Source organism: Mesoplodon mirus (assembly GCF_964341445.2).
Source record: "Mesoplodon mirus genome assembly, chromosome: 2".
Lineage (NCBI taxonomy): Eukaryota > Metazoa > Chordata > Mammalia > Artiodactyla > Ziphiidae > Mesoplodon > Mesoplodon mirus.
The window spans coordinates 197681314-197693425 of NC_138977.1; the positions used below are offsets into that span (position 1 = coordinate 197681314).

General features: G+C 35.6%; 1 protein-coding gene across 2 annotated transcripts in view; it reads left to right on the plus strand.

Annotated features, from left to right (window-relative positions):
• TBC1D12 (TBC1 domain family member 12) overlaps positions 1-12112 on the plus strand; it is a 90626-nt gene that overhangs the window by 38310 nt on the left and 40204 nt on the right. The window contains exon 2 of one of the 2 annotated variants that reach the window (XM_082604163.1): positions 4489-4612. The exons of the other annotated variant lie outside the window; for it this stretch is intronic. Within the exon in view, the coding sequence (XP_082460289.1) occupies positions 4489-4612 (124 nt within the window). The remainder of the gene's footprint in view (positions 1-4488; positions 4613-12112) is intronic. 2 annotated transcript variants of the gene reach the window in all.

The window sequence follows — 12112 nt, forward strand, 5'->3', positions numbered from 1 at the left end:
TGCAGCGAGCGGGGACTACTTTTTGTTGCGGTGCACGGGCTTCTCATTGCGGTAGCTTCTCTTGTTGCAGAGCACGGGCTCTAGGCCTGTGGGCTTCAGTAGTTGTGGCTCACGGGCTCTAGAACACAGCCTCAGTAGTTGTGGCACAGGGACTTAGTTGCTCCACGGCATGTGGGATCTTCCCAGACCAGAGCTCAAACCCGTGTCCCCTGCATTGGCAGGCAGATTCTTAACCACTGTGCCCACCAGGGAAGCCCTAGTTGAGTTTTTTTAGTATACCATTTTGATTCCCTTCTTTTATGTATATTTTGAAGTTATTAGTGGTGACTTTAGGGATTACAATTAGCATCTTAAACTTAAGACAACCTAGTTTGAATAATACCAAATTCATTTCATTAGCATATAAGCTAGTTTCATTAGTGTGCAAACACTATGCTACTGTATATCTCTGTTGCTTCTCCCTTATATTGTTATTGTCAGAGATTACATGTTTATACATTGTGTGCCCAACAACATAAATTTGTAAAGGTTATTTTATCCATTTACCTCTTAAATCACATAGGAAAAATGTGGAGTTACAGACAAAAAAGTACAATAATACTGGCTTTGACATTTACCTATGTAGTTAATTTTACCCATGTTATTTCTTCTTATGGCTTTGACTTACTTTTTATTTCACTCTGAAGAACTCCTAACATTTCTTGTAGGGCAGATCTGTTAGGAATGAACTTCCTTAACTTTTGTTTATCTAAAAATATCTTCATTTCTCCTTCATTCTTTTTTTTTGCGGTACGTGGGCCTCTCACTGTTGTGGCCTCTTCCATTGTGGAGCACAGGCTCTGGATGCGCAGGCTTAGCGGCCATGGCTCATGGGCCCAGCCGCTCCGCGGCATGTGGGATCCTCCCGGACCGGGGCACGAACCCGCGTCCCCCGCATCGGCAGGTGGACTCTCAACCACTGCGCCACCAGGGAAGCCCTCTCCTTCATTCTTGAAGGATAGATTTGCTGCATATTGAATTCTCAGTTGATAGTTTTTTTTCCTTTCAGAACTTTAAATTATGTCAGCCTGACACCTTCTGACTCCCATGGTATCTGATGAGAAATCGGGTGTTAATCTTATTGAGGATACCTTGTTTTTGATAGTCGCTTCTCTCTTGATGCTTTCAAAATTCTCCCTTTGTCTTTTGACAGTTTGACCATAATGTGTCTCAGTGTATAGCTCCTTAAGTTTATTCTGCTTGGAGTTTGTTGAGCTTCTTGGTTGAATAGATTTGTATTTTTCATCATATTTGAGAAGTTTTTAGCCATTATTTCTTCAAAATATTTTCTGCCCCTTTGTTTTTCTCTTCTGCTTCTGGCACTCTTATAGTACATGACTCTGCTCATTTTTATTCATTCTTTTTTCTTTGTGCTCCTGAATTCAATTAGGAATAATTGATAAGTTTAATAAGTTCAGTTGTCTTATCTTCATGTTTGCTGATCTTTTCTTCTGCTTGCTGTAATCTGATGTTGAACTCCTATAGTGAATTTTTAATTTTATTCTACTTTTCAGCTCCAGAATTTCTGTTTGGTTCCTTTGTATAATTCTGTCTCTTTAATGATATTCTCATTTTGTTCTACATTTCCCCCCTTGATTTCCTTTAGTTCTTTGTCCATGGTTTCCTTCAGCTCATCAAGAATATTTATGACAGTTGATTTAACATCTTAGACTAGTAATCTCATTGTCTCAGCTTCCTCGGGAATGGTTTTTGCCAAATTCTTCTTCCTGTGAATTGTCCATACTTTGCTGTTTCTTACTATGTATTGTAATTTTTTTTGTTGAGACCTAGACATTCTACGTATTATAATGTGGTAACTGTGTAAATCTGTTCTCTCACTTCTCAGTGATTGCTGATTTTTGCTCATTAAGGGCTGGAGTCATCTGTGTTATTTCCAAACTGTTTTTGCAAAGTGTGTAATCCTTTTTGTGTGTGGTTGCAAGTTTCTGTTCTGTTATTGCTGCAGTTAGCTGGTGACCTGACAAAGATTTCCTTAAATGTCTGGATCGAAAAAAGGGACAAAAAGAGTTCTCTTTTAATATTCCAATAGATACCACCAATGGAAGCTACTCCTACCTGTTCCAGAAACTATTGCTCCTGGAGCCAGTGGGCTGCTATCCCCACTGCTCCAGGAGGGAGGAGCTGAGGAATGGGGGATGGTAGTTGGTTCACACATGCTGTTAACTTAGGAAAGATCAACAGCCTCTCCTTTCACGCACTCTCTTGGTTGTTGTAAGTGTCTCATAAGGTTCTGTAGCTCTAAAATGGTTGATTCCAATTGCTCTTTCCTTCTCAGTTTTTACTTTGATGGAGGGACTGAATTCTAGATCTTTCTACTGCTTTATTTTGCATCAGTGATGTCTTTTGAAGTGCAAATGTTTAGGTTTAAGCTCAATGTCACATTCAAGAATTCTTTGCATAAACCATGGTGACAAAGTTTTCCTCCTGTGTTTAGCATGGTTGGATGGCAAAGCTTTGGTGTGTAGGCAAGCCATATAGAGGCTTGTGGAGGAAGCATGGCTTGATGAGAACTGTCTGGGGAGTACAGGTGAGCTGTGTGGGGCTTACAGAGGGAATTGGTGCATCAGTGCTGGCAGGAAGCCTTTGGGTGCCAGTTTACATGTTAATAAGACTGCAGGAAAGCCATCTGCAGGTTGAGTTGCTGAGGCTGTAAGTTGCTCAGGGACTTAATGTTCTGGGCACGTGACTGAGCAGAGTTCTACTGGATATCCTCATACCCAAACCACTAACCCACTATGCATTAGCTGGAAGCCACAGGAGAGCAGAGCCCCTTTCTTCTGTGGTGTCCCTTCAGTGCCCTCTATCGAGTAAGCTTAACAGCTTCATGTTTATTTTAAAAGGAGAAATGCTCAAAGGAATTCCATGTCGTCACAGAGCATATATTGCAAGGTGAATATAGAGCTATAAGGCAATAAATTGATGAGCAGCACATAAGATATCAAATAGTGTTTAAATTAATAGGCCATCGTTTGAGGCTTGAAATTTTACTATAAATGTACCAGTCCTCAGTATAATCATTATTGAAAACATCCAACTTAGAGATCTTATAAAATAGAGAATTGAGTCGCTATATGTGGTCTCAGAGATGAAACCTCTAGAGTATCCTAAGCAGAAATTACTCTAAATTGTCATCAGTTCACTTCCATTGCACACCCAAGAAAGTGAGAGTGTTTCTTTAATTTATTATTGGTTAACCCATATTCTTTTGTAGGAGTCCATTGATACCTTTCTAAGCTTGAAGAATAGCCTTAACATTATGCATTGAAAACTTACCCGCTTCTTATCACAATGGTGTACTTTTTTTTTTTTTTTTTTTTTTTTTTTTGCTGTACGCGGGCCTCTCACTGTTGTGGCCTCTCCCGTTGCGGAGCACAGGCTCCGGACGCACAGGCTCAGCGGCCATGGCTCACGGGCCCAGCCGCTCCGCGGCATATGGGATCCTCCCAGACCGGGGCACGAACCCGTATCCCCTGCATCGGCAGGCGGACTCTCAACCACTGCGCCACCAGGGAGGCCCACAATGGTGTACTTTTAAGAATAGATATATTTATATGATATTTTGAAAGCCTGAGATATTTGGCCTTTCAAATACTTTGTGACTGTAACTGTATGTGAAAATTTAAAATTTTCTTAATGAATATTTATATCAAAGCTTATATGAAGGCTTTATATTCAGTTGGATTCATTGTACCTTTCTGATTGGTCCATGGTGCCCTGGCATGCTGTATTGATGTATACATATTTTGAATATCATTCCTGCTTACATGTGCAATAGATACTTAATTTGGTTGGTAAGAGAATGGAGATAATAGGTAAAATCCTTGATCCTTGTGCAGATTCTTTTTTTTTTTTTTTTAGATTTTCAGTGAGAGATAGTTTCTTACTAGGTTACATATTGACTCTTTTGCAGTAAGCTTTTCTTGTGCATACCTGTCCTAGGAAAATCAATTTGCATATACATATATTATAGGAATAGAGGCTCAGTAGATACCCTTTTATTTCAAGCAATAACAAATTATTGCCGAGAATAATTAAATAGTATTTTCCCCAAAGATTGTATTACTTAATCCTTTACCTGTTTTATATAAGTTCTCTTGGCTTTTATTGTCAAGTATGTGTATAGTCAATTCTAGTACACTTTGTAGCTAACTCAAAGCAAATATTTACATTTTATTTACAGCTGTCATTTTTCTCCCAATTTGTTTATCTCTCTAATATCTCTGTTGATGATTCTTCTAATATTTCTTTATAAGCCAGGTAGTCTTAAGTGAGTCTTGTTAATCTAATAGTCAGTAGTATAAGTAGTAGAAATAATTTTATTTAAAAGTATTTTTTATTTGTCTTGAGGATAAGCGTACTTTAAAAATTATTATTAAGTAGTTCCCTGGTTACCAGAAACACAATTCATGTAACTTTTCTGTGTTTCAGAAACCTTTTTCCGAAAAGGACAAAAGAACTCAAGTCAGTTGTACATAGTGCTCCTGGTTGGAAATTATTTGGTAAAGTCCCTCCCAGAGAGAATCTTCAGAAAACTTCCAAAATCATTCAACAGGTAAGTACTAATGTAGCCGTGTGGTTTGTCTTGCTTTTCAGATATTCTTTTCTAGATAATTAACTATATTCTACTTTCATTCCTTTTTTTTTAACATGTAAAATTTTCAGACTATAGATATTTGTAGTAACTTTAACTTTTTTTTAAAGCATGACATATTTTCAGTTATCTTTTATGGTTGTGAAAATTCTTTACAGTCATAGAACATTGATTTTGTTTCCTAGTTATTCCTTGGATAGCTTTTTTTTTTCCTTAGCAAACCATTGTCACCACAGACTTTGACTTCTAGCTGAACATGGTAGCATTTGCCAGCGGTACAGATTTTATGGATAATGGGTAGTTGTGAACTGATAAAGCAGCATAAAGTGAAAACTGAGTAGATTTTGAGGTCGAACTCTTTCCTTGGTCACTTTTCTGGTTTTCTGTCTTAACCAAGGACTTTGTGAGACAGGTGAGTGTATAGTCTGTTTCTAGTAATTTAGGAGCCAGTTCTTCTGTTATCTGTTTTAATATCCATATTCTTGAGTTCTTAAGAATTTCAGATCTTGTTTGACTCCTGAGCTTGTGCTTCTCAGTACTAGGAGATAAGTGAGACTGGAATGCAGTGAGACTGTATCAATTTGTAGCATTTTTAATTTTAGAGAAGCTGTTTCTCAGGAGATATAATAATAAATTTTCTATTTCTCTCCTTCCAGTTTTAATTTATCAAATTTAGCACATCCAGCATTTATAAAAATAATCACATTAAAGCAATAATCATCATTCAAATTGGAAAAAATACCTTCCTTTAAGTATATAATGGTGTTCTTTTTATTGCTCAAAAGAAAAACTGGTTTCCCAAGTAAATGAGAACATAATTTTTAGATCTTTAAAAGCATTTGTTATAGTTAATTTTATTTACAAGTAATTAAAATAGTGACCAGTTTATATGTTGCTGAGACTTAAAACTGTAGTGCTGAGATTCCCAAGCTGTGTGCCTAGGGCACCCCATGTGCTACAGCCAACGCAGGGGGGAACCATGGCAAACTCAGTGATGCTACACCTCTGCTGGATATAGTGCAGACTGATAGCTTGAGGAAGTACACAATTTCAACATTAAATGGTAATATATTATTTTCTGTGGCATCGTATCCTTGTGAATCTGTTTTTTCCTAGTTTGCTATGATAAAAATCAGATACTGTGCAAAAATCAGTGTGGAATAGGAAATGAAGGTGATGGTGTCCAATCTGATTTCAAGGTTTGTGAAATTGTACAGTGCACAAAAGGCACACATGCCCAATTAGTAATTAATTGTGGTTATTTAAGAATGCAATAAAATGTTTTTCTTTTAATTTATGTGTACTATTTTTTCAAGTGGTTACTAAGTGCTAGGACATAAGTCTTTACTTAATTGTTGGACATAACTACTTATTAAACAGAATGTTTAAGGATTTCTGTTGGTTTAGGGGGCACCAAGAAAAAATTACTGAGACACTAAGGTTACTGTTAATCCAAGAAAGTTTGGGAATCTTTGCTATCTGGACATCTTAAATTTTAACTCTTTTCTCGTGAAGTCTTTCAGAAGACCAAGTTTGCCCCCTAGAGGCAAAAACTGTGGTCTTGCTATTGAAGGTTTGTTTTCTTGACTTTATGATAGTTTCCCTGAAATATGCTTGTGCATATACTTTAATATCTTTATGTAAACTAACATTCTGTGATATTTTCTTACCATAGATCTCTAAATAAATTACTAGTGGATAATTATCTGTTTACCAATATGTCTGTGCCTTTAATCTGCTGTTTTCATTTTGGAAAGCCAAGGCCTCACCTCCTCTCTCCTTTTTATATGTATGTTGTCTGAAAATTTGATTAGTGGTCAGGAAAAAACAACTCTTGTTTTCATATGGGAAGAAGGAGTGAGTGGAAATGCAGTTTCTATCCTCTGTCCCTTTTCTGACCTTTTACACGTGATGATTTCTCCCATTTGCTTCTTTTAATTTTTGAGTTTTCCATTTGTGTGTAGGTGCTAATGTGTATTTTGGTGCCTTTTTCATGGTTCTGTTTGTTTTGGGGGGGCTTTGATGGATAGCGAAGTCACTGTTCCTCTGACCATTTTCCACGTTCAAAAATATGTATCTCTTTCACCATGTGATGGACTATGTTTCTGCCTCTCCTCTTCTGCTTTCTCTTTCCCTACTGTTTGTGTCCTCTGCTCCACATTGGTCTCACTTTGCTGTTCTCTTCACTGCAATTGTCATTTTAAAAGTGGGCATGATTTTCTTTTATTGGTAGTGGTAAAGTTAGAACTTTCTGTCTCTGTTCCCACTTGAAAACTTTTTTTACAGCCCTGATTTCTAAACTCTGTAAAATATTACCAATATAAAACTACATTTGAGATCCTTGACCATCTATCTACTCCTTTCAAATGTGTGTTATATGTTTGGAATGAGAAATTTAAAATGATGTTAAGAGTAAAGCCGTGAAGAGTGTTAAGACACATCTGTCATGTTTTAGGATAAGGTCTTAAGCTATTAAGGCTATAGAAAATGAAGATAGCTAGTATTCCAGTGTAAAACTGCCTGAAACAGTGAGGCAGTGCTAGAAGTACTAAGGAAAAAATAGAGTCCTTTGACCTTCCTAAAGATGCCTCACTTGCTTATTGAATGGCAAAACAGTAAAATTTGTTAGAATATTACAGTAGTAGTAGTATTTTATCGGATAATTATTTTATTAAGCAAATATTCAGAAAAGAGTTGCCATATTCTTAAGGATGAGTATATGTGTGGGGGCCAGAATTTTTTTCTAGTAGAAAGACATCTATAAGATTATCAATCAAACTATAAAGTAGTGTTTGACTTACCATCTTTTTCCTCTGTTGTTAATTGCACAAATAACACGATTATGTTCTCTATAAAATATAAAACATTATAGGGCGATATGTCTCATTTTACCTTCCCTTCATATTTTTAGGCCTTTTAAAATTCAATTTTTGTATGGAAAACACAATTATTTTCATGTGTGTATATTTTTACATCTATGGTGTTATTTTTTTCCACAAACAAAATATTACTATATATAAATTTTTTTTGCCTTTATGTGTTTTGTACCTATAGATTTTCCAGAGATATATGAAGTTCAAAAGTGAAAGATACTTGTAGGTTAAATATTTTTTAAAGTTTTATTCTTACAAATTTTATTAAAGGTCTGATCAGTTTTAGTGCTTTCCATGTTAACAGTAAAGAAACATAAAAATCATTTTAGGGTAATAACAAAGTCAGACCGACTCAAGTTTGGCATTTAACTTGAAGTCAATTCCCAAATCACATGAATATTCATAATATTATTTTATGAGGATTATCACATGTGTTCTCTTGCAGGTGTGAAATTCCTGCTTGTGGCCATTTGAACCAGTTGGTGAGCCATGTTAAAAATTGCATCTATTAATTATAAATAGCATTTCAGTTATATTGTAGTTCAATTGACCTAAGTTTTTGGTTTTTCTAAATTAATAGGCTGAAGTTGGAATACAGCTACATAGTTTGTCTTATGACCTCCAAACTGCAAGGGAGAATTATTTCAAATGCGCCATGTTATGTATAATTGTAACATGATTGCATACTAGATTGAGTATACTCTATGTCAAACTGACAGTCTTTCAGTAGAAAGTGATTTTTTTGTTTGGTACTCTTTTTATATTGGCATCTTTTTCATTATGAGGAAATTAGATTGGAGTACTTAGATGATATTTCATGTTTTTCATCACATGTCTTTCTGAGTGGTGTTTTAGTTGCGTGGTTGAATCACTTTCAGATATCTTTTGGCAGGCAAGGAAAAAAGTCTTAAGGCACTAACTGATTTCTTAATCTGAGCATTTCAAATTGTCTAAAAGTAGGATAGGTCATGCTGCTCAATTAAGCCTTTGATTTTGAAATTGTTAACTTCGGGAACAATAGCACTGTGGAAAGGACTAGAATACACGTGCTTTGTGAGCAGTAAATATATAACACTTTGTAAGTGTAGAGCTTAATTTTCTGGTTACTAACTTTATTGGTGTATGTAGCATTAGGATACTTGAAAACAGTTTGTTGGTTTTAGTTATGCTTAAATATGGATACCTTTGGTGTAAAATTTGAGTGAGCACTGCAATAAATGAACTACTTCCTTCATTGTTAAATAGTGGAGGGGCTGGACTATGTTCAGAATTTTTGATAAGTCCTTAAAACTGTTAACACACTTGCATATTTTTTCACCTTTATTTACTTAACGTATTGTCACCTTGAAAAGGTAGTGAATAATTACCTTTCTAGCCGCATGTGTGTTCCTTATTTATAGTTAATGATAAATTATTATGTCTTTCTATGTATGAATAAATTTATTTCATAAATGTTAATTTGTGTGGTCTGGAGATTGAGAGAGGAATTTATAACAGCTCTGGGCCTGTGCTTCGGGGAGAGGGGAGAAGTATGAGCCTTAAGAAAGAAGGTTAAATCAGGTAAAGAAAACGAAAAGAATAAAGCACTAACCCCTTTAGGAAGAGTGTTCTCACTGTCCACTGAAACTCAAAAGTTGAGTCACTCTGTATACACATCAGGCTATTTTGGCTTTTACATTGTCTTTAAAAGAGAAGCTCCTATTCTTTCTTCTCCCCAGACCCCATATTTTACTTCAAGAAGCTGTTCAAAGACTCCTGCCACCCTCCGTTTGAACCGATAGACTGATCTTTTCTCACATTCCCTCCTAGTACACCTTCTTTCTGGTGAATCCCTTTAGATACAGAGCCCAAGGCATCAGAATGTGATAGGATACCATTCTGTGACCAACTTACTCTGTGACCTCGTGTTAGCAAGCTCTAAACCTTTTCTCTAGTAGAACTTGAAGGACAAAATTCTTTAATTGATCCTAGATTCTTCTCAAAGATTGTCTGGCTTTCATTTCAATGAATGTGTAATTTATTCAACATACATTGACTGTGTATAATACCATAAGCATGGTTCAGGTTCTTGGGAAATAGATAAATATAAGCCCTAGCCTTTCAGTTATTCTAGTATAACTGTAGGAAGGAGGGGAAAGGTTCATATATAGTTTTACTATAGTGTAGTGAGTGCTGTAATACAGTTGTGAACCAAAGTACGAGAGTATAGAAGAAAGAGTGATTAATTCTGCTCAGGGTGACATGCAGTTTCTGTGTTACGAAGTATACTAGTAGGAGTTCACCAGGTAGACAAGATGGGGAAAGCCATTCCAGGTAGAGAAAATTGAATGAACAAGCAGGAATGCACCAGACTTGTTTAGCTCAATTTTAGGTCAGTATTTCAGGGAAGTAGGGTAGATGGTGAAGGTCATTAGCCACAAGGTTAGAAAGTTGGGTTTTAACCAAAATACTTTTAAATAAGGCACTGAGACATCAAATTCATATACTGGAAAAATTCTGGAGGCATTGTAGAAGTTAAATTAGAAAAGAGTGGGTTTGTAAACAAGGACATTAAGATTTATTGTAGTAGTCTATGATTCTGGTTCTCAAACATAGTGGATTACGTAGGGAATATGTTAAAAATACAGATCCCTCAGCTCTTTACTTTGAGTTCTTAATGTCAGTTTTGTGTTTTTCAATTCTTGTGTTTCTGGTTGTTTCTTTTTCAAATCTGCTATATCACTTTTTGCAGTTTACAGTTCCCTGCTGAAATGTCAAGCTTGGCCTTTATCTCCTTAAACATAGTAAGTATAGTTTTTATAGCCTGTGTCTGATAATTCCAATGTCTGGAAATTCTATAGGTCTGTTTATATTGAATATTGATTCTGCTAGTTTTTGTTAGCAGATGCTCTTTTATCTCTGTGTGTGCCTGGTTACCTTTGCTTGGGTGCTGGATGTAATATTTGAAACATCATATGTAGAAAACAATTTGAAGTACATATTGGTTACTTCCAAGTTTTATCAACAGTGAGTAAAGCTGCTATAAACATCTGTGTGTAAGTATTTTTGTGGGTGTAAGTTTTCATTTCTTTTGGGTAAATACCAAGGAGGCTGATTGCTGAATCATATGGTATTTTAATTTTGTAAGAAACAGCCAAACTGTCTTCCAAAGTGACTGTACCATTTTACATTCCCACCAGCAATGAATGAGCATTCCTGTTGTTCCACATCTTCACCAGTATTTGGTGCTGTCAGTGTTTCGAATTTTGACCATTCTAATAGGTGTGTAGTCGTATCTGATTGTTTTAATTTGCAATTCTGAATGAACATGAGTTAGAACATATTTTCATATGTTTACTTGTCATCTGTATATCTTATTTACTGAGGTGTCTTTTCTGATCTTTTGCCATTTTTAATTGGATCGTTCATTTTCTTATAATAATAAAAACAGAACTCAATAGAGTTTTAAGAGTTCTTTGTATATTTAGTATAACAGTCCTTTATCAGGTGTATCTTTTGCAAGTATTTCCTCCCAGTCCATATCTAGTCTTCTCATTCTCTTGACAGTGTCTTTCACAGAGTAGAGGTTTTTAATTTTTATCAAGCCCTGCTTCTCAATTATTTCTTTCATGGATTGTGCCTTTGGTGTTGTATCTAAATAAATTCATCACCATACCAAAAGTAATCTAGGTTTTCTCCTGTCTTCTATAGTTTTATAGTTTTTGTTTTACATTTAGGTCTATAATCCATTTTGAGTTAATATCTGTGAAGAGTGTAAGTTCTTTGTCTAGATCCATTTTTTTGCATGTGGATGTCCACTTGCTCCACGCCATTTGTTGAAAAGACTACCTTTGCTCCATTTTATTGCCTCTGCTCCTTTGTCAAAGATCAGTTGACTGTGTTTATGTGGAACTGTTTCTGGGCTGTCTATTCTGTTCCATTGACTTATTTGTCTAGTCTTTTGTCAACACTGCCCTCTATTTATTACTGTAGCTTTAGAGTAAGTCTTGAAGTCGGGTAGTGTCAGTCCTCCAACTTTATTCTTCTTCTTCAATACTGAGTTTGCTATTCTGGGTCTTTTGCCTCTACATATAAACTTTAGAATCACTTTGTCAATATCCACGAAGTTACTTGCTGGAATTTTGATTGGGATTGTGTTAAATTTGTAGATCAAGTTTGGAAGAACTGACATCTTGGTAATACTGACTCTTCCTATCCATGAACATGGACTGTCTCTTCCTTTAGTTAGTTCTTCTTTGGTATCTTTTATCCGAGTTTCATAATTTTCCTAATGTAGATATTGTATATATTTTGTCAGACTTGTATCTAAGTATTTCATTTTGGGGGATGCTAATGGAAATATTTATGTGTTTTAAATTTAAAATTCCATTTATTTATAGCTGGTATATAGGAAAGCAATTGACTTTCCTAATATCCTGCAACCTTGCTGTAATTGCTTATTAGTTACAGGAATTTTTTTGACTGTTCTTTCAGACTTTCTACACAGACAAGTCATGGCATCTGAAAACAAAAACAGTTTTATTGTTTTCTTTTCCAATCAGTATACCTTGTGTTTCCTTGTCTTGTTGCATTAGCTAGGACTTCCCAT